Source organism: Pristiophorus japonicus, chromosome 13 (assembly GCF_044704955.1).
Source record: "Pristiophorus japonicus isolate sPriJap1 chromosome 13, sPriJap1.hap1, whole genome shotgun sequence".
NCBI classification, from domain to species: Eukaryota; Metazoa; Chordata; class Chondrichthyes; family Pristiophoridae; genus Pristiophorus; species Pristiophorus japonicus.
This window is the reverse complement of record NC_091989.1, coordinates 9,346,466-9,364,961: the sequence shown is the minus strand read 5'-3', so window position 1 is coordinate 9,364,961 and position 18,496 is coordinate 9,346,466. Positions and strand designations below refer to the sequence as shown.

Below are 18,496 nucleotides of genomic sequence, written 5' to 3'. Positions count from 1 at the left end.
CACCCATCCAATAATGAGACGTATAATCCTTTTGCAAGATTGAGTACTTTTCCATACCATGAATACGTTTTATAAGGTTGTTCAACTTTGGTTTGGTTTTGATATTCCTAAATATGAGCACTTGATCTCTGTCGGAATCTATGCCACGTTTTGTATTTGCTCAGATGCACGTTTGTTTCCCTAATTTATGAAATTGTAAAAAAAAGACACTGGAAAGAAATGGATAAACTAAAATCCGACCTGATAATTTTGGGGGCATTTCATTCCATTCTTTAGTGCTGTTCCACTGCTACCTTCAGCTTCCAAGTGAACTGCTGCTGCCTTTTCCAATGCTGCCGGTGTATCCCTCTCTGAAGTCACCATCCTTCACCCTCCCAAAGTTGCCTCTTGCTTTATTGGCAGTAAATTGTGTAGAGTTGCTGTTAATATTTGAGAGGTCAGTAAAATACTGTAGGTATGATGAGCCCGTTGTTTGCATTTATATAATAATTACCATATTGTGTACGGAGGCAGTTGGAATCTCCTTGATTTGATTTTGTTGGCTGGAGTCTCGATTTTCTTGTTCAGCAAGATTCCAGCTGTCAGCTTGCTGCAGATAAATTTTTAAACTTGCCAAGAGTAAATCAATAGCTGGGATTTTCTTTCTGTCAAGCAGTCATTCTAGATGTATTTCATGTAAACAGATGTGATTTCCTCCTCAACATACTGGAGCCGGAAAATGTGCTCCTGTCCAGACTCTCGTCTTCCCCTCTCATGCATGTGACAGATGGCGCTATGCATCAGGAGATAGTAGCAGAAATAATGCATGTGGGGAAACTACGCAATATCGAATTTTATCCTTTGTGGTGTTTGGAAGTAAAATGTCCCAAAATCTTTGCACATGTTCAAGCTAACTGACCATGCTAATCCATATGTATTTACAGTGATAGCTCATAGTGTTTGCTGTTGAATGTTTAAAAACCTCTAACATCATCACCCGAGGTAATTTATCACAAATATCATGCATTGAATTTTTTCCCCAAAATTGTGCCCTGTTGTACATGTTGGAGTAATATGTTTTTCTCACATGGTGTTTGCAGGGGTACAACCTGATACAGTCGATGTTTCGGTTATGGTTGTATGCATTTGTGTTATAGGCTTAGGATCAGGTTTTGGTGATGACCACATGGATGGATTGACATAACTGGACAAGAATGTACAGGAACCACCTTACCTTACCAGCTGTGCCATTTGGTTGGATCGCTTTTCTTGTGCTGCCTGGAATGGATTATATTATGAATAGAGAAACATAGAAATTTACAGTGCAGAAGGAGGCCATTGTGTCTGCGCCAGCCAATAGCAAGACACGGCCCTCGATCAGCAGTCCTGAAGGTTATGTATAAACTATGAACAATGACGGACAGGTAAAGAGCATCTGGCCCAACCAGTCCGCCTCACACAACTGCGATACCCCATGTATCGCAACATTTTACACTCTACCCCAACCGGAGCCATGCGATCTCCTGGAAGAGGCAAAAAAACAGATTTAAAAACCCAGGCCAATTGGGGGAAAAATCTGGGAAAATTCCTCTCCGACCCATCCAGGCAGTCGAAACTAATCCAGGAGATCACTCTGACCATATTTGATTCCCTGAAGTACTTAACATCGTATTTGTGCCAGCCAACAAAAGGTTATCCAGTCTAATCTCACTTAGCAGTTCTAGGTCCGTAACCCTGCAGGTTACGGCACTTCCAAGTGCCCATCCAAGCACCTTTTTAAATGCGGTGAGGGTTTCTGCCTTTACCATCTTTCCATGTAGTGAGTTCCAGACTCACTTAGAGTCTAGGGGAATCGAGGGATATGGGGATAGTGCAGGAAAGTGGAGTTGAGGTCCATGATCTCATTTAATGGCAGAGCAGGCTCGAGGGGCCATAAGGCCTCCTGCTCCTATTCCTTGTGTTCTTATTAGTACGTGTTCTCATTTTGCATATCAATCTGACGTACCTCCTCTGCGTATGTGCCGTCCTGTTTGGCAGGGGTCCTCTGGAAGGGGCCCTAACTGACTCGTACTTTTCCATTCTGATAAGTAGAGGCAGAATATCATTCTCTATGACTGGCATATGGCCCACAGATGCTGGTGAATGTCTGTTAATTAAAGGTTATTAAATTGCAAATTTCTGTTAATTGTATTAACAGTATTCATGAGACCATTAGTGCCTTAAAATATCATTTCTTTTAATATTCCAGTGAAGAGTATTTGCTAACAAGTCGCCAATTGAATCTGAATCAATTCCAATATGTCAGTATATTTAAGTGATTGTGTTAAGCTTCACTAGATAAATCGGGATAGACTGAAGTGGGTCAGTAGCACATAAATAGATCATAGTGGAAGCATAGTCGTATTATTTAACTTTAGCTAATCTAGTTGGACTCCAGTGAACAGGTTCACAATGAAAATCTGTGCCATTATGAAGATTATTTGATATGATTATTAAAAATTGATTTTCCTTTCGGTTTTATAACATGATATTGGACATATTTAAGATATTGTAAATCAGACTTCAAAAAAAAATATTAACATGGATGTTAAATCCCCTGCATTCCTTGGCTTATATCTTTCGGGGAAGTGCCAAAAATTTTGCTAGGTGCTTTCCCCAACAGAGATGAAGCCAGTAGTTGTCATATAGAACTACTCGTTGTGGAAAATTGCAAATGCTCTAAAGGAGCATTAGCAAAGGTATGGTAATGTGTGACTTGCCTGTGCTCTTTGCTGGAGAATGGCTCATAGGGGATGATGAGAGGAATAAATGAAAAAGATTAACCGTTACTGCAGGAAATGTCAGGATTCTTGGGCCAGTCAGTTTTTTCTGTTCTATATTTCTCTGATAGGTTACTTAGCCAGTTTGCAGATGTTCAGAGTCCACTGGCCCTTTAAAATATTTCAGACAAAATCAGATCATCTTCCCTTTGAGGCAGCCGCTTATCATGAATAATTTTTCTCCTGGTGACATTTAGTTATATTGTGTGCCCAGTCCCCGACTCTATTGTGTAAGCAGCTTGTTGTCAATCAGAAATGTATGGGGGTTTTTAGCTGCAAGGGCCAAATGTGTGCTTTTATTTAAATTATTTTTGAAACCTATTAGTATCATAGAATGGTTACAGCACAGAAGGAGGCCAGTCGAGCCCGTGCCGGCTCTCTGCAAGAGCACTTCAGCTAGTCCCACTCCCCCCGCCCTTTCCCTGTAGCCCTGCAGTTTTTTCCTTCAGGTACTTATCCAATTCCCTTTTGAAAGCCACGATTGAGTCTGCCTCCACCATCCTTTCAGGCAGTGCATTCCAGATCCTAACCACTTGCTGTGTGAAAAGCTTTTTCCTCATGTCACCTTTGGTTTATCTGCCAATCACCTTAAATCTGTGTTCTCTGGTTCTTGACCCTTCCGCCAATGGGAACAGTTCCTCTCTCTCTACTCTGTCCAGACCCCTCATGATTTTAAACACCTCTATCAAATCTCCTTTCACTCTTCTGCTCCAAGGAGAACAACTCCAGCTTCTCCAGTCTATCCAGGTAACTGAAGTCCCTCACCACTTTTCTGCACCCTCTCTTAAGGCCTTCACACCCTTCCTGTAGTGTGGTGCCCAGAATTGGACACAATACTCCAAATAAACCACCTTGCTTTTGTACTCTGTGCCTCTATTTATGAAGCCCAGGATCCCGTAAGCTTTTCTAACTGCTTTCTCAACCTGCCCTGCCACCTTCAATGATTTGTGCACAAATACCCCCAGGTCTCTTTGTTCCTACGCCCCCTTTAGTTGTACCCTTTAGGTTTATATTGAATACATTTATTCAATTACCTTGAAAAATACTGCTTTTAATTTGCTGGCCTCAGTCCTTTTGTTGACTACACCCTGACTGCCATGATGCGGTCCTGCTACAACTGTCCAGGGCCATGGTGAGACCACACCTAGAGTACTGCGTGCAGTTTTGGTCTCCCTATTTAAGGAGGGATATACTTGCATTGGAGGCAGTTCAGAGAAAGTTCACGAGATTGATTCCTGAGACGAAGGAGTTAACTTATGAAGAAAGGTTGGGCCTGTACTCATTGAAGTTTAGAAGAATGAGAGGTGCTCTTATTGAAACACAAGATTCTGAGGGGGCTTGACAGGGTAGATGTAGAGAGGATGTTTCCCCTCGGTGGGGGGGGGGGTGGAAATGTAAAACTAGGGAGCATGGTTTAAAAATAAGGGGTCGCCCATTTAGAACTGAGATGAGGAGGAATTTCTTGGAGGGTCGTGAATCTTTGGAATTCTCTGCCCCAGAGAACTGTGGATGCTGGGTGATTGAATATATTTAAGGTGGAGATAGACAGAATTTTGAACGATAAGGGAGTAAAGGATTATGAGGAGCGGGCGGGGAAGTGGAGCTGAGCTCAAGATCAGATCAGCCATAATCTTATTAAATGGTGGAGCAAGTTCGAGGGGCCAAATGGCCTACTCATATGTCTCATGTTCTTATGCTCTATTCATTTTCTCTAACATCACTTTTGTTTTTGATCAGTAAAGAGCAAAATGAGGAGACTATTTTTGTTTTGTTTCCATATAGTCACATTTAAATTGGGACTATTGTGTTAATGGGAAACTTAAACCAATATGTTGGTAAAGGTGATGCGACAACATTCGAACTATCCTGTAATGCCACTTTCCTGATTACAATAAAGTAATTAGATTCCGAGTTTTGCTGTAATGAGCTTTTTATTAATTTATTCCACCTGGTTCACAAATGTTAAATATGATTTAATGTGCGTTAACTTAAGTACTTATCTATCTACCTGACTTCAGTACCTGTAGTAGATAGTGTTCAACAGCTGTGCAACTTGATAGGGTGCCATTGTACGGTGTTGTTGAGGCAATTAATGGCTGAGAAGGGGCAGTGTTCTGACAAATTGAAACCCATTTCATTTTTATTTATGAGCATGTGACTTAATTTTATTTTGAAGATGACCGTTTTATGACTGCATACATTGTTATTTAGATTAAAGAGCTATTACAAATAGCCGGAAGTTCTAATGCTCTATATAGGATTTTGCCAAAGACCAACATTTTTGTTTGTGATTAAATGACTAATTTATTGGTATTTGGCCAAAGTACTGGGATTGTTTGCCACGCGGTTCAAAACCCATCTCTTTAGAGAGTTCCAAGTCATTAATATCCTTAATAGAATGTATGGAGTAGCTTATTATTATTTAACCATGAATTGATTGTGTCATGATTGTGACAGAGGGCATTTTGTAATCTACTGTGTTATTACTGTGCTCGCGTTTGTGTGATTAATCATATTAAAATGAATTATGCTATTTTTGATCAGTTAACGGAATGCTGTGAAACCTGGTTATTTATTCCAGTTGTAAATTCGGATTACTTGAAGCAATTTGACTATGTGCCTAATAAATGCCCACAGTAAGCTAGCAGGCAACCATATCTAAAAGGGTCAATCTAAGAGGGCGAAAGAATCTGTGACCGGTTCACTCGAGTTTTCTAATTCTGTTTTCCAGCAATTAGTGAGAAACATGGAGACTGGACAGAGTTTCTAATTCAGGATTTGACTGGTGCACGGACAGCTCCTGCAAACCTCCTGGAAGGGGTAAGCATATAAAAATGGTCATTAAAATAGAGCTTAAAGGGTACCTGTACCTTTTTGAGAATGTTGCATAGTTGTCGTTTGTCTAATCATGCCGCAGAAAAACACAACACACAAGCCCAGAAATTGCGGTCGGAGGCTTCCTACAGGCAGACGCCTCCAACCGAAATTTTTCTTACGAAGGTATCTAGTGGTCCCGGAGGAACGTATACTTGCGGTCCAAGGCTGCCAGTGTATGGGCGCTCACATCCCAGGAACGTAAGCGCAACCTGGGATCACGTGGGCCTGGACCACTAATGAATATGGAGTATTCTCATTGATAATGAGAGCTTTGTTTGTACGAGCTCCCATTGCTAGCAATGGGAATACCCCCAAAACACAAATACAACACAATAAATTAAAAAAACACCTCGCATATATTTAAAATTAATTGAATTGAATTAAATGTTGTAAACAAATTTATTTTTTTGAAAATTTTTAATGTTTTAATGGGGTAAAAATAAACTTACCTTAATGAACAGGGTTTTTAATATAAAAAGAAAATGGGATAAAATTTAATTTTTCCAACTTTTAAAACTCTTACACTGTTAAACGCAGGACTAGGCATAAGAGTATGAAGGACATTCGCTGGGCAGGAGTTGAGCAAATAGCCCAAATCTCCTGCCGGGGATCGGGGATGCGGCGATCTGTCAAGACGTTTTGACAGTTCACAAATGCCGGTTCTCGGCGCATGTGCATTGCATGCCAAGAACTGGCACTTGCAAAGCTTCTACGGGTGCGTACGCACCCGAAGAGGCCACAATTTACGTCCTGTACACTTAATTTTCAGCATTCTCTGCTTACGGCTAGAGTAAGTCCATGATGCCAAAGTAGGAAATAATGTGCAGAGTACAGTGTGAATACAATGCCAAATGAGTGATCGTCGTATGTCATTGTATGCAAAATCTTCCTGTATTTTCTTTTTATACAGAGAATAATTTTAAAAGACTTCCTTTTTTTTGTGATTTTATATTTTCTCTCTGCCTTCAAACAGCCACTAAGAGGGAAGAACACAGTGGACCTCGTCACACCTAAATCTCTCATTGAACTTCAGGATTCTCAAAACCCTTTCCAATACTGGATAGTCCGCGTGATCGAGAATGTTGGCGGGAGGTTGTGCTTGCGCTATGAAGGATTGCACGATATGGAAAAACATGACCAGTGGTTGTTTTATCTGGACTGTCGACTCCGACCAGTGGGATGGTGCCAGGAAAACAACTGCAAGCTAGACCCACCTACAGGTATGCATTCCAAGTCTGGGGAAGGGCGAGGGAGCTATCGTATGGTCGGTATCTAGACGATGACATCTGCTGCTTGGTATATGTAATGTGCACATCACAGTACTAACTCCTGTACTAACCACGTAAGTGGATGTGGACAGTATTTAAATTTGGCCTTTAAGAACAGGATCTGTTGTTGCTCGAAAGGTATACTTGTCTGCCCGTGCCGATGGGTGCTGTAGCCATATAAATGATGGCCTCCCCTGTTTAAAGAAAGAAAGTCGTGTATTTATATTGCACCTTTCATGACCACGGGACGTCTCAAACTGCTTTATAGCCAATGAAGTACTTTTGGAGTGTTGTCATAGAAACATAGAAAATAGGTGCAGGAGTAGGCCATTTGGCCCTTCGAGCCTGCACCGCCATACAATAAGATCATGGTTGATCATTCCCTCAGTACCCCTTTCCTGCATTCTCTCCATGCCCCTTGATTCCCTTAGCCATAAGGGCCATATCTAACTCCCTCCTGAATATATCCAATGAACTGGCATCAACAACTCTGCGGCAGGGAATTCCACAGGTTAACAACTCTGAGTGAAGAAGTTTCTCCTCATCTCAGTCCTAAATGGCCTATCCCTTATCCTAAGACTATGTCCCCTGGTTCTGGATTTCCCCAACATCGGGAACATTCTTCCCGCATCTAACCTGTCCAGTCCCGTCAGAATCTTATACGTTTCTATGAGATCCCCTCTCATCCTTCTAAACTCCAGTGAATAAAGGCCCAGTTGATCCAGTCTCTCCTCATATGACAGTCCAGCCATCCCTGGAATCAGTCTGGTGAACCTTCGCTGCACTCCCTCAATAGCAAGAACGTCCTTCCTCAGATTAGGAGACCAAAACTTAACACAATATACCAGGTAAGGCCCTGTACAACCTCAGTAGGACCTCCCTGCTCCTATACTCAAATCCCCTAGCTATGAAGGCCAACATACCATTTGCCGCCTTCACTGCCTGTTGTACCTGCATGCCCACTTTCAATGACTGATGAACCATGATACCCAGGTCTCGTTGCACCTCCCCTTTTCCTAATCTGCCGCCATTCAGATAATCTGCCTTCGTGTTTTTGCCCCCAAAGTGGATAACCTCACATTTATCCACATTATACTGCATCTGCCATGCATTTGCCTACTCACCTAATCTGTCCAAGTCACCCTGCAGTCTCTTGGCGTCCTCCTCACATCTCACACCGCCACCCAGTTTAGTGTCATCTGCAAACTTGGAGATATTACACTTAATTCCTTCATCTAAATCATTAATGTATATTGTCCCAGTACTGAGCCCTGCGGCACTCCACTAGTCACTGCCTGCCATTCTGAAAAGGACCCGTTTATCCCGACTCTCTGCTTCCTGTCTGCCAACGAGTTCTCTATCCACGTCAGTACATTACCTCCAATACCATGCGCTTTGATTTTGCTCACCAATTTCTTGTGCAGGACCTTGTCAAAGGCCTTTTGAAAGTCCAAATACACCACATCCACTGGTTCTCCTTTGTCCACTCTGCTAGTTACATCCTCAAAAAATTCCAGAAGATTTATCAAGCATGATTTCCCTTTCATAAATCCATGCTGACTTGGTCCGATTCTGTCACTGCTTTCCAAATGCGTTGCTATTTCATCCTTAATGATTGATTCCAACATTTTCCCCACTACTGATGTCAGGCGAACTGGTTTATAATTACCCGTTTTCTCTCTCCCTCCTTTTAAAAAAAAAAAAAAAAAAGTGGTGTTACATTAGCTACCCTCCAGTCCATAGGAACTGATCCAGAGTCGATAGACTGTTGGAAAATGATCACCAATGCATCCACTATTTCTAGGGCCACTTCCTTAAGTACTCTGGGATGCAGACTATCAGGCCCTGGGGATTTATCGGCCTTCAATCCCATTAATTTCCCCGAACACAATTTCCCGCCTAATAAGGATATCCCTCAGTTCCTCTTTCTCACTAGACCCACTGTCCCCAGTACATTCGGAAGGTTATATGTGTCTTCCTTTGTGAAGTATTTATTCAATTGGTCTGCCATTTCTTTGTTCCCCATTATAAATTCACCTGAATCCGACTGCAAGGGACCTACGTTTGTCTTCACTAATCTTTTTCTCTTCACATATTTATAGAAGCTTTTGCAGTCAGTTTTTATGTTCCCTGCAAGCTTCCTCTCGTACTCTATTTTCCCCCTCTTAATTAAACCCTTAGTCCTCCTCTGTTGAATTCTAAATTTCTCCCAGTCCTCGGGTTTGTTGCTTTTTCTAGCCAATTTATATGCCCCTTCCTTGGCTTTAACACCATCCTTAATTTCCCTTGTTAGCCATGGTTGAGCCACCTTCCCCAGACAGGGATGTACAATTGCTGAAGTTTGATCCATTTGATCTTTAAATGTTTGCCATTGCTTATCCACCATCAACCCTTTAAGTATCCTTTGCCAGTCTATTCTAGCCAATTCATGCCTCATACTGTCGAAGTTACCTTTCCTTAAGTTCAGGACCCTAGTTTATGAATTAACTGTGTCACTCTCCACCTTTTTAATAAAGAATTTTACCATATTATGGTCACTCTTCCCCAACGGGCCTCGCACAATAAGATTGCTAATTAGTCCCTTCTCATTACACATCACCCAGTCCAGGATGGCCAGCTCTCTAGTTGGTTCTTCGACATATTGGTCTAGAAAACCATCCCTAATACACTCCAGGAAATCCTCCTCCACAGCATTACTATCAGTTTGGTTAGCCCAATCAATATGTAGATTAAAGACGCCCATGATAACTGCTGTACCTTTATTGCACACATCCCTTTTTTCTTGTTTGATGCTGTCCCCAACCTCACTACTACTGTTAGTGGGAGTTGTGTACAGACCACCAAACGTTTTCTGCCCTTTGGAATTCTGCAGCTCCACCCATACCGATTCTACATCATCCAGGCTAATGTCCCTCCTTACTATTGCATTAATTTCCTCTTTAACCAGCAACGCCACCCCGCCCCCTTTTCCTCTCTGCCTATCCTTCCTAAATGTTGAATACCGCTGGATGTTGAGTTCCCAGCCTTGGTCACCCTGGAGCCATGTCTCCGTGATGCCAATTACATCATACCCATTAACTGCTGTCTGCGCAGTTAATTCGTCCACCTTATTCCGAATACTCCTCGCGTTGAGGCACAGAGCCTTCAGGCTTGTCTTTTTAACACACTTTGCCCCATTAGAATTTTTCTGTAATGTGGCCCTTTTTGTTTTTTGCCTTGGGTTTCTCTGCCCTCCACTTTTACTATTCTCCTTTCTATCTTTTGCTTCTGCCTCCATTTTATTTCCCTCTGCCTCCCTGCATAGGTTCCCATCCCCCTGCCATGTTAGTTTAACTCCTTCCCAACAGCACTAGCAAACACTCCCCCTAGTTGTAATGTGGGAAACGTGGCAACCAACTTGTGCGCAGCAAGCTCCCACAAACAGCAATGTGATAATGACCACAAAATCTGTTTTTTTTACTATACTTGTTGAGGGAAATATATTGGCCGGGTCACTGGGGATAACTCCCCTGCTCTTCTTTGAAATAGTGCCATGGGATCTTTAACGTCCTCCTGAGAGAGCAGTCAGGGCCTCAGTTTAACGTCTCCTCTGAAAGACGCACTCCCTCAGCACTACACTGGAGTGTCAGCCTAGGTTTATGTGCTCAAATTTCTGGCGTGAGTCTTGAACCTACAACCTTCTGACTCCGAGGCGAGTGTGCTACCCACTGAGTCACAGCTGACACAAATAAATAAATTATGCTTTTCCCACAAATGGAATGCTGTTGCTTTGTGTTCTGGGTGCCGGTGTTATTTCTTATACTGGATGCATTGTTCTAAACATTTGGATCAGCGATATTGGGATAACTAGAGCCATTAAATTATTTTATGTAAATGGAAATACAGTTGTATTTAATTGACAATTGATTAGCAGATAATGGATTTTGATTAACAGTTGTCTTCAGATTCCGTTAACCATTTGCGATTGTATTAAGCTACAGGTTGATATTGCAAATTGCCTAGCACGCAAGTAATTCAAACCAAAAATGACATTGAAACATAGAAAAATAGAAATTTACAGCGCAGAAGGAGGCCATTTCGGCCTATTGTGTTCGCGCCGGCCGACAAAGAGCCACACATCCCTCGGTCAGCAGCCCTGAATTTTATATATAAACGTATGAACAATGGCGGCTAGGTGAAGAGCAGCCAGCCCAACCAGTCCACCCCACACAACTGCGACATCTCATGTATTGTAATAATTTACATTCCACCCCAACCGGAAAATGATAGTCAACATAAAAACATAAGAATTAGGAACAGGAGTAGGCCATCTAGCCCCTCGAGCCTGCTCCGCCATTCAACAAGATCATAGCTGATCTGGCCGTGGACTCAGCTCCACTTACCCACCCGCTCCCTATAACCCTTAATTCCCTTATTGGTTAAAATCTATCTATCTGTGACTTGAATACATTCAATGAGCTAGCCTCAACTGCTTCCTTGGGCAGAGAATTCCACAGATTCACAACCCTCTGGGAGAAGAAATTCCTTCTCAGCTCGGTTTTAAATTGGCTCCCCCGTATTTTGAGGCCCCCTAGTTCTAGTCTCCCCGACCAGTGGAAACAACCTCTCTGCCTCTATCTTGTCTATCCCTTTCATTATTTTAAATGTTTCTATAAGATCACCCCTCATCCTTCTGAACTTCGAAGATTGAATAGACTGGGTCTTTACTCGATCATCATAAGGTAACCCCCCTCATCTCCGGAATCAGCCGAGTGAATCGTCTCTGAACCCCCTCCAAAGCTAGTATATCCTTCCTTAAGTAAGGTGACCAAAACTGCACACAGTACTCCAGGTGCGGCCTCACCAATACCCTGTACAGTTGCAGCAGGACCTCCCTGCTTTTGTACTCCATCCCTCTCTCAATGAAGGCCAACATTCCATTCGCCTTCCTGATTACCTGCTGCACCTGCAAACTAACTTTACCTACTATCTAGCGAAATCCAAAAAGAGTTTCATGCACAAGGACCCCCAGGTCCCTCTGCACCGCAGCATGTTGTAATTTCTTCCCATTCAAATAATATTCCCTTTTACTGTTTTTTTTTCCAAGGTGGATGACCTCACATTTTCTGACATTGTATTCCATCTGCCAAACCTTAGCCCATTCGCTTAACCTATCTAAATCTCTTTGCAACCTCCTGTGTCCTCTATACAATCCGCTTTCCCACTAATCTTTGTGTCATCTGCAAATTTTGTTACACTACACTCTGTCCCCTCTTCAGGTCATCTATGTATATTGTAAACAGTTGTGGTCCCAGCACCGATCCCTATGGCACACCACTAACCACCGATTTCCAACCCGAAAAGGACCCACTTATCCCGACTCTCTGCTATTTCCTCTCTTGCTTTGCTCAACAGCCTGGGCTGCATTTCATCCGGCCAAACCCCCCTATACCACCACCTCTCACTATGTCTACTTCGTGCAGAATTTCACACTCCTCCGTGATAGCAATATCTAAATTGCGTCTGTTTTCACAAAGGAAAGGGGCAAAGTATTCATTAAGAAGCATACCCACATTTTCTGCCCCCACACACCGATTACCCTCGTGGTCTCTAATAGGTCCTACCCTTTCTTTAGTTATCCTCTTGCTCTTATATTTATAGAACATCTTTGGGTTTTCCTTGACCTTACTTGCCAAGAATTTTCTTAGCATTCCTAATATCCTTTTTAATTTCACCTCTGAACTTCCTATATTCCTCCAGGAATTTTACAGTATTTAGCCATCGGTATATGACATAAGCTTCCCTTTTTTTTCTTTAAACTCCCCTGTAAGTCCCTAGACATTCAGGGGGTTCTAGAATTGTTAGTCCCACCTGTTTTCTTTAAGGGTACATATTTGGCCTGAGTCCTCTGGCTCTCCTCCTTGATTGCCTCCCACTGTTATGACACTGATTTACCCACAAGTAACTGTTTCCAGTCCACTGTGGCCAAATCACTTCTCAACTTTGCAAAGTTAGCCTTTCCCCAATTTGGGACTTTTATTCCTGGTCTATCCTTGTCCTTATTCATAACTACCTTGAATTTGAGTGAACTATGGTCACTGGCACCCAAGTGCTCTCCCACTGATGCCCCTTCCACCTACCCAGCTTCATTCCCCAAAACGAAATCCAGAACCACCCCCCTCCTGTGTTGGGCTTGTTACATACTGACTAAAAAAAATTCTCTTGAAACATTTTAGTAATTTTGCACCCTCTATACTCTTCACACTATATTTGTCCAAATCAATATTAGAATAGTTGAAATCCCCTATTACTGGCCTACGGTTTGTGGACTTCACAGAAATTTGCCTACATATTTGCTCTTCTATCTCCCTCCCATTGTTTGGGGGTCTATAATACACGCCCAGCAGTGTGATCGCCCCTTTTTTATTTTTCAGTTTGACCCATATGGACTCATTTGATGATCCCTCTAACATATCATCCCTCCTCACAGTTGTAATAGTTTCTTTAGTCAATACCGTGATCCCTCCCCCCTTTTTACCCCCACCCCTTTCTGTCCTGTCTAAAAAAAATTCCTTTAAGCAAGAATATTGAGCTGCCAAACCTGCCCCTCTTTTAGCCATGTCTCTGTAGTGGCTATAATGTCATACTCCCAAGTGTCTGCTTGTGCTCTCAGCTCATCTGTCTTATTTGCTATATTCCTTGCATTAAAGTATATACCATTTAGCACAGGAAGACCTCCTTGATTACCACTTACTAACCCTTGTTTCCTCTGTCTTACAAATTCACTTTCTACATTCTTGCTTTGCAATTTCAGCTTTACTTCCTTCCCTATTGAATTTGTTCTCTGGTTCCCATCCTTCTGCCAAGCTAGTTTAAACTCTCCCCAACAGCACTAGCAAAACTCTCCGCAAGGATATTGGTCCCGGCGCTGTTGAAGTTTGGGGTCCCATCACCCCCAGAAGCAGTCTCAATGCGTCAGGAATTTAAAGCCCTCCCTCCTGCACCAATTCTCCAATCACATGTTCATCCTCTCTATCCTATTCTTGTACTTATTAGCATGTGGCACCGGTAGTAATCCTTTGAGGTCCAATCCTTGAATTTTTCTCCTAGCTCCCTAAATTCTGCCTACAGGACTTCATCCCTCTTTCTACCTATGTCCTTGGTCCCAATATGGACCACGACCTCCAGCTGTTCACCCTCTCCCCCAGAATGCCCTGCGTCCACTCTGACATCCTTGACCCTGGCACCAGGGAGGCACCATACCATTCTGGAGTCACGTTTACGGCCGCAGAAATGGCTCGCTATTCCCCTACCTATTGAATCTCCTACCACTATGCTCTCTCATTCTTTGTCCCTCCCCCCCACCCCTGTGCAGCTGACCCACCCGTGGTGCCTTGGACTTGGCTCTGGCTGCACTCCCCAGAGGCACCATCGCCCTCACCGGTGCTCAAAAGCGAATATTGGTTGGAAAGCGAGATGGACTGGGACGGGGGGTGGGGGGTGGAGAACTCCTGCACTTATCTGCCTCGTGTTCTTCCTCTGTCTGGTGGTCACCCACTGCCCCTCTGCCTGCACACTTTTAAGCTGTGGGGTGACCACCTCCTGAAACATGCTATCCACGTAGTTCTCAGCCTCGTGGATGCACCGTAGTGACTCGAGCTCCGAAACGCAGAGCTCGAGTAGTTGAAGCTGGAGACACCGCCTACACACATTCTTGTCTAGGCTGTGCGAAGCATGCAGGACTTCCCACATGCCGCAGGACATGCACTCCACAGGACTGAGCTGCCCTGCCATCCCTCTAATTAAACTTAGCTAATTGGTAAGTATTTTTATTTCTTTTTTATAATCACTTAACTGCCCAGATGAGGGCTGTGAGCAGGCAAAGGTTGGAAACGTCGTTTGCAGCAGAATCCTAAATCAGCAGAGGCGCAAGGGAGTAACGCACTCGGCAGCGGGAGGCTGTCGAGGAGCAATTTTTCAAAGGACATTTGTATACATCAGTAATCAATCTGAGTCCTGTATATTGATTCTGCTGATGTATTATGCCATATAAATCCCATGGAAATTGTATTAGCTGTGTTTTTTTTTCTTCCCCTTTTCTGATCATTCAAAGAAAGCGGCACCAAAAATAGTGATATATTATTTAAGGAAAATGAATGATAGGATCAGTAACGCAGTGGTTGTTACACATTGCTCTCGACCCAGGACTGCAGTCCAGGCATAGGCAAACGCTCACACTTGTATTGAGTTTGGTGGTTTTCCCTCATTTGTCGGTTAAAACTCTTTTTGGAAAATATTAAGATTGGATATCTCCAGGTGCTCTCTAGTATCTAACCTAAAATTGTGTCTAGTATCAAAGGGGGTTGGAGAAGGAGCTTTTTGTAGCATTTTTCTTTTTAGAAAGAAAATCTGATTTGTAAGTTTTTATGAATGCTAGTAAATCTTCAGTGGCATTGCATAGGGTAAGTTGGAGAATATACTGACTCTTGCCTGTCTCTTTTGTCTTCATGCAGCTGTTTATCTGCCTCTTCTCCTTCTCACCTCTCTCTTGCTCCTCCCTTCTGCATCATGGATGGGGGGGTGATGTGGAAAAATGTGGCCATTTGCAGCTTCCTTGCCATTCCCTCCAATCACTTGTGCTTCCTGTACCACTTCATTTTTGTACTACCTCTTCCCTATTCTACCATCCCTCCACTCAGTTACTACCTCTACCTCCCCTTTTAAATATCTGCACAACTCTTGTGTCCTGCCCCCTCCCTTGTCCACTCTCACTCATCTTACATTTGACACCCAATCCATTTGCCCCTCCCCCCGCTGTCATTTTCTCCTGCCAAGGGTGGGTGGCAAGAGGTCTAGAGTGCCCCTCACCCTCAACCAGTTTCTGTTGTCCTGTTCTCTTCCCCCTCCTATCTTCCTACCCAGCCATTTTCCCTCTTTTTTTGTTTGCTTTCAAAATTAAAATGGTGTTTTCATTTAAAATGAAATTAATATTCAGTGAAGAATATCTCTCGCCCATTTCCCCCTACCAGCTTAATAGATGTTCGGAATTTTATAGAACGGGGAATACAAAAACTAATGGGATGATTTTTAACCCTGCTTAGCAGAAACCTGGCGGGCGGGCAGTTAAAATCGCCCTGGCTCTTACCTGTCCGAAAGCCGCCATGATCACATCATCTGCAATTTTAACCTGCTCTGCTGAGCAGACAGCAAGGACATGCGCCCGAAGCCAACAGGGTCCTTCTTTACATGTGCCTGTTGTGGCCCGATGACATCATTGAGACCTGACTGTCATTTTAACCCAGGCCTGAGCGGGGAATCCGCCGAGAGTTAAAATCGGGGCCGACCATGTGGGTAATCAGAAATACATTTTTTTTTCTCATTCTCACTTTAAAATAATATAATTTTTACCTTCAAGCTTCTGAAATTTGTCGTCCTTGTTTTTCAAAATTTATTTGAAGAACAATTAATAAGTAGAAAGTAATCAAATGAAAGAAAACTATTCCATCATTATATATGACTGAACGGTATTGATGCATCCTGTAAAATTAGGCAGACTGCACAATCCAAATCACAGCTCTGTACAAATTTATTAAATCCCAAGTCCAGGCTTTTGGGAAATGCTAAAACCTTCAAGTAAAAACTCTAATGAAAGCATTAAAAGACAGTTCAGTGGATGAATTTAATCAGTTATTTTGCGATTTATGTATTTTTTGAATTTCTTATTTTGTTTAAAACCACATTTTGAATATGAGTAAGTTCAGTAGCGGAGGTAAAAATGGCAGAGAGGAAAGAAATTCAGCAACCATTTATTTGAGTGATGTGAGAGAACCCAATGGCTAAATTTATTCAATCGCAGGGTAATATACACTCACTACAAAATTACAGTTGTGTGTTACACAGCCAGAGACCTTTAACATTAAAAAGGGCTTATCTACAGGAGTAACAGGTACTGGAGGTACTTGTAATGAGTTTTCAATTTAATGCATGTTCCACTTACCAACTTTAATGCATAATGGATACAGAGATGAAGGGCCCGATATTGGTGGCCTTACCGCCTGCTGCCACTGAGTTTTGCCTCCCGTTTCCCCCCCTCTCCCGGTTTCCACTTGGGCTGGAGCGGGCGGGAGGGGAGTACATCCTCTGGCGGCCAAGTAGCGCAAGTGGTCTCTTGCCCGCTGAGATGCCAGATTGGTGCGGGCGGGAGTCGGCACCAGCAGGGGGAAGGACCGCTACATGGAGGCGGTTCTAACCCCAACGGTGGGTACGAAGAAGGGAAAGTTAGTGAAAATATTTTACATTTTTTTTTTAGAGGCTTACCTGGATGGGGTCCCCTAAAGGTGTTCTGGTGTCTTTTTTTTGTTTCCTATGATTTTTATTTGCAGGTCTTCCACCCTTCCTGGGCTCGACTCCATCCTCGGCGGCACTTGGGCGGAAAGTGCCTTTGCCGCCGAGATTGGGAGCTCCCGCCTGCTGCTGCCCAGATTGACGGCATGAGCCGTTGTTTGGCTACCGGGCGGTACTGCCATCTCTTTTAGAGGAATCTTCCAGGCAAAGTACCGCCCGGTCTCTCGGTGGCCATCAGCAGTCTGTTGGGCGGGCCTTGGCCTTCATCAATTTTGGCCCCGAACTTCCTCTAAGAATAATATTTCTTTATAAATAATCCGAGAAAGAACTTGCGTTTATACAGTAACACTTTACCGCATCTTCAGGACATGCCAAAGCGCTTCAAAACCCCATTGAATTTTTTTGGGGGAAATACATTAATTGTCATGTAAGCAACTCAAGCAGCCAATTCTGTGCACGGCAAGGTTCGATGGAGCAAATGAGATGAGTGCCCAGTTCATTTGTGGTGGTTGAGAGGATTTGGCCAGAACACCCTAGAATTCTGCAGTTCTTGGAAAAATATCTAGGGATCTCTTGCATCCACATGAACAAGCAAATGCTACCTTTGTTTAATGTCTCATCCAAAAGATAGCATTTTTGACAATGCAGCGCTCCCTCATAGCAGTGAGTTGTCAACCTTGGTTATGTGTTTAAGCCCTTGAATGGGCCTTGCACCCACAACCTTCTAACTCAGAGGCAAGAGTGTGATTGATAGCGATGAGGTAGAGCTTCTTTCTCACCTAGTACTATCGTCGTGTTCCATAACCTTTCCTCTGCCAGTAATCCACCATGAAACTGTTATCTTTAAACATATGAGCATTGAGCAACCAAAATCCGAAAATATTAGCAATATGCTTTAAGTATATGCTTAAGTCCTAATTTAACACTGCTACTGTGATTGAGCGTTTTGATAGTGCTCAACATGCTCTGGCATCTCCACTCTTCAAATGTACACAATATAATTTGCATTTGTAGCATTATTGAGACGGAATCAAGATGTTGTTATTCACCAGCAATGCAATTGAATGCACATGCACTATGATTTGCCAAGTCAATGTTTTGAATGTCCTTTCCAAATTCTCTCTCTGCCAACCAATAGAACAATATTAATTCTCATCTTCTCCCCCTCTCAGTCCAATAGAGCAAAATATATTTGAATATCAAAATTAATTGCAATCCGGTATTACAAGA

The 18,496-nt window shown here is 42.9% G+C and overlaps 1 protein-coding gene across 2 annotated transcripts in view; it reads left to right on the top strand.

The window, feature by feature from the left end:
- The window catches only part of sfmbt2 (Scm like with four mbt domains 2), a 201,609-nt gene that overhangs the window by 61,258 nt on the left and 121,855 nt on the right, over positions 1 to 18,496 (top strand). For both annotated transcript variants that reach the window (XM_070897121.1, XM_070897122.1), the window contains exons 5-6: positions 5,530 to 5,618; positions 6,649 to 6,895. In XM_070897121.1, coding sequence (XP_070753222.1) covers positions 5,530 to 5,618; positions 6,649 to 6,895 — 336 coding nt within the window. The remainder of the gene's footprint in view (positions 1 to 5,529; positions 5,619 to 6,648; positions 6,896 to 18,496) is intronic.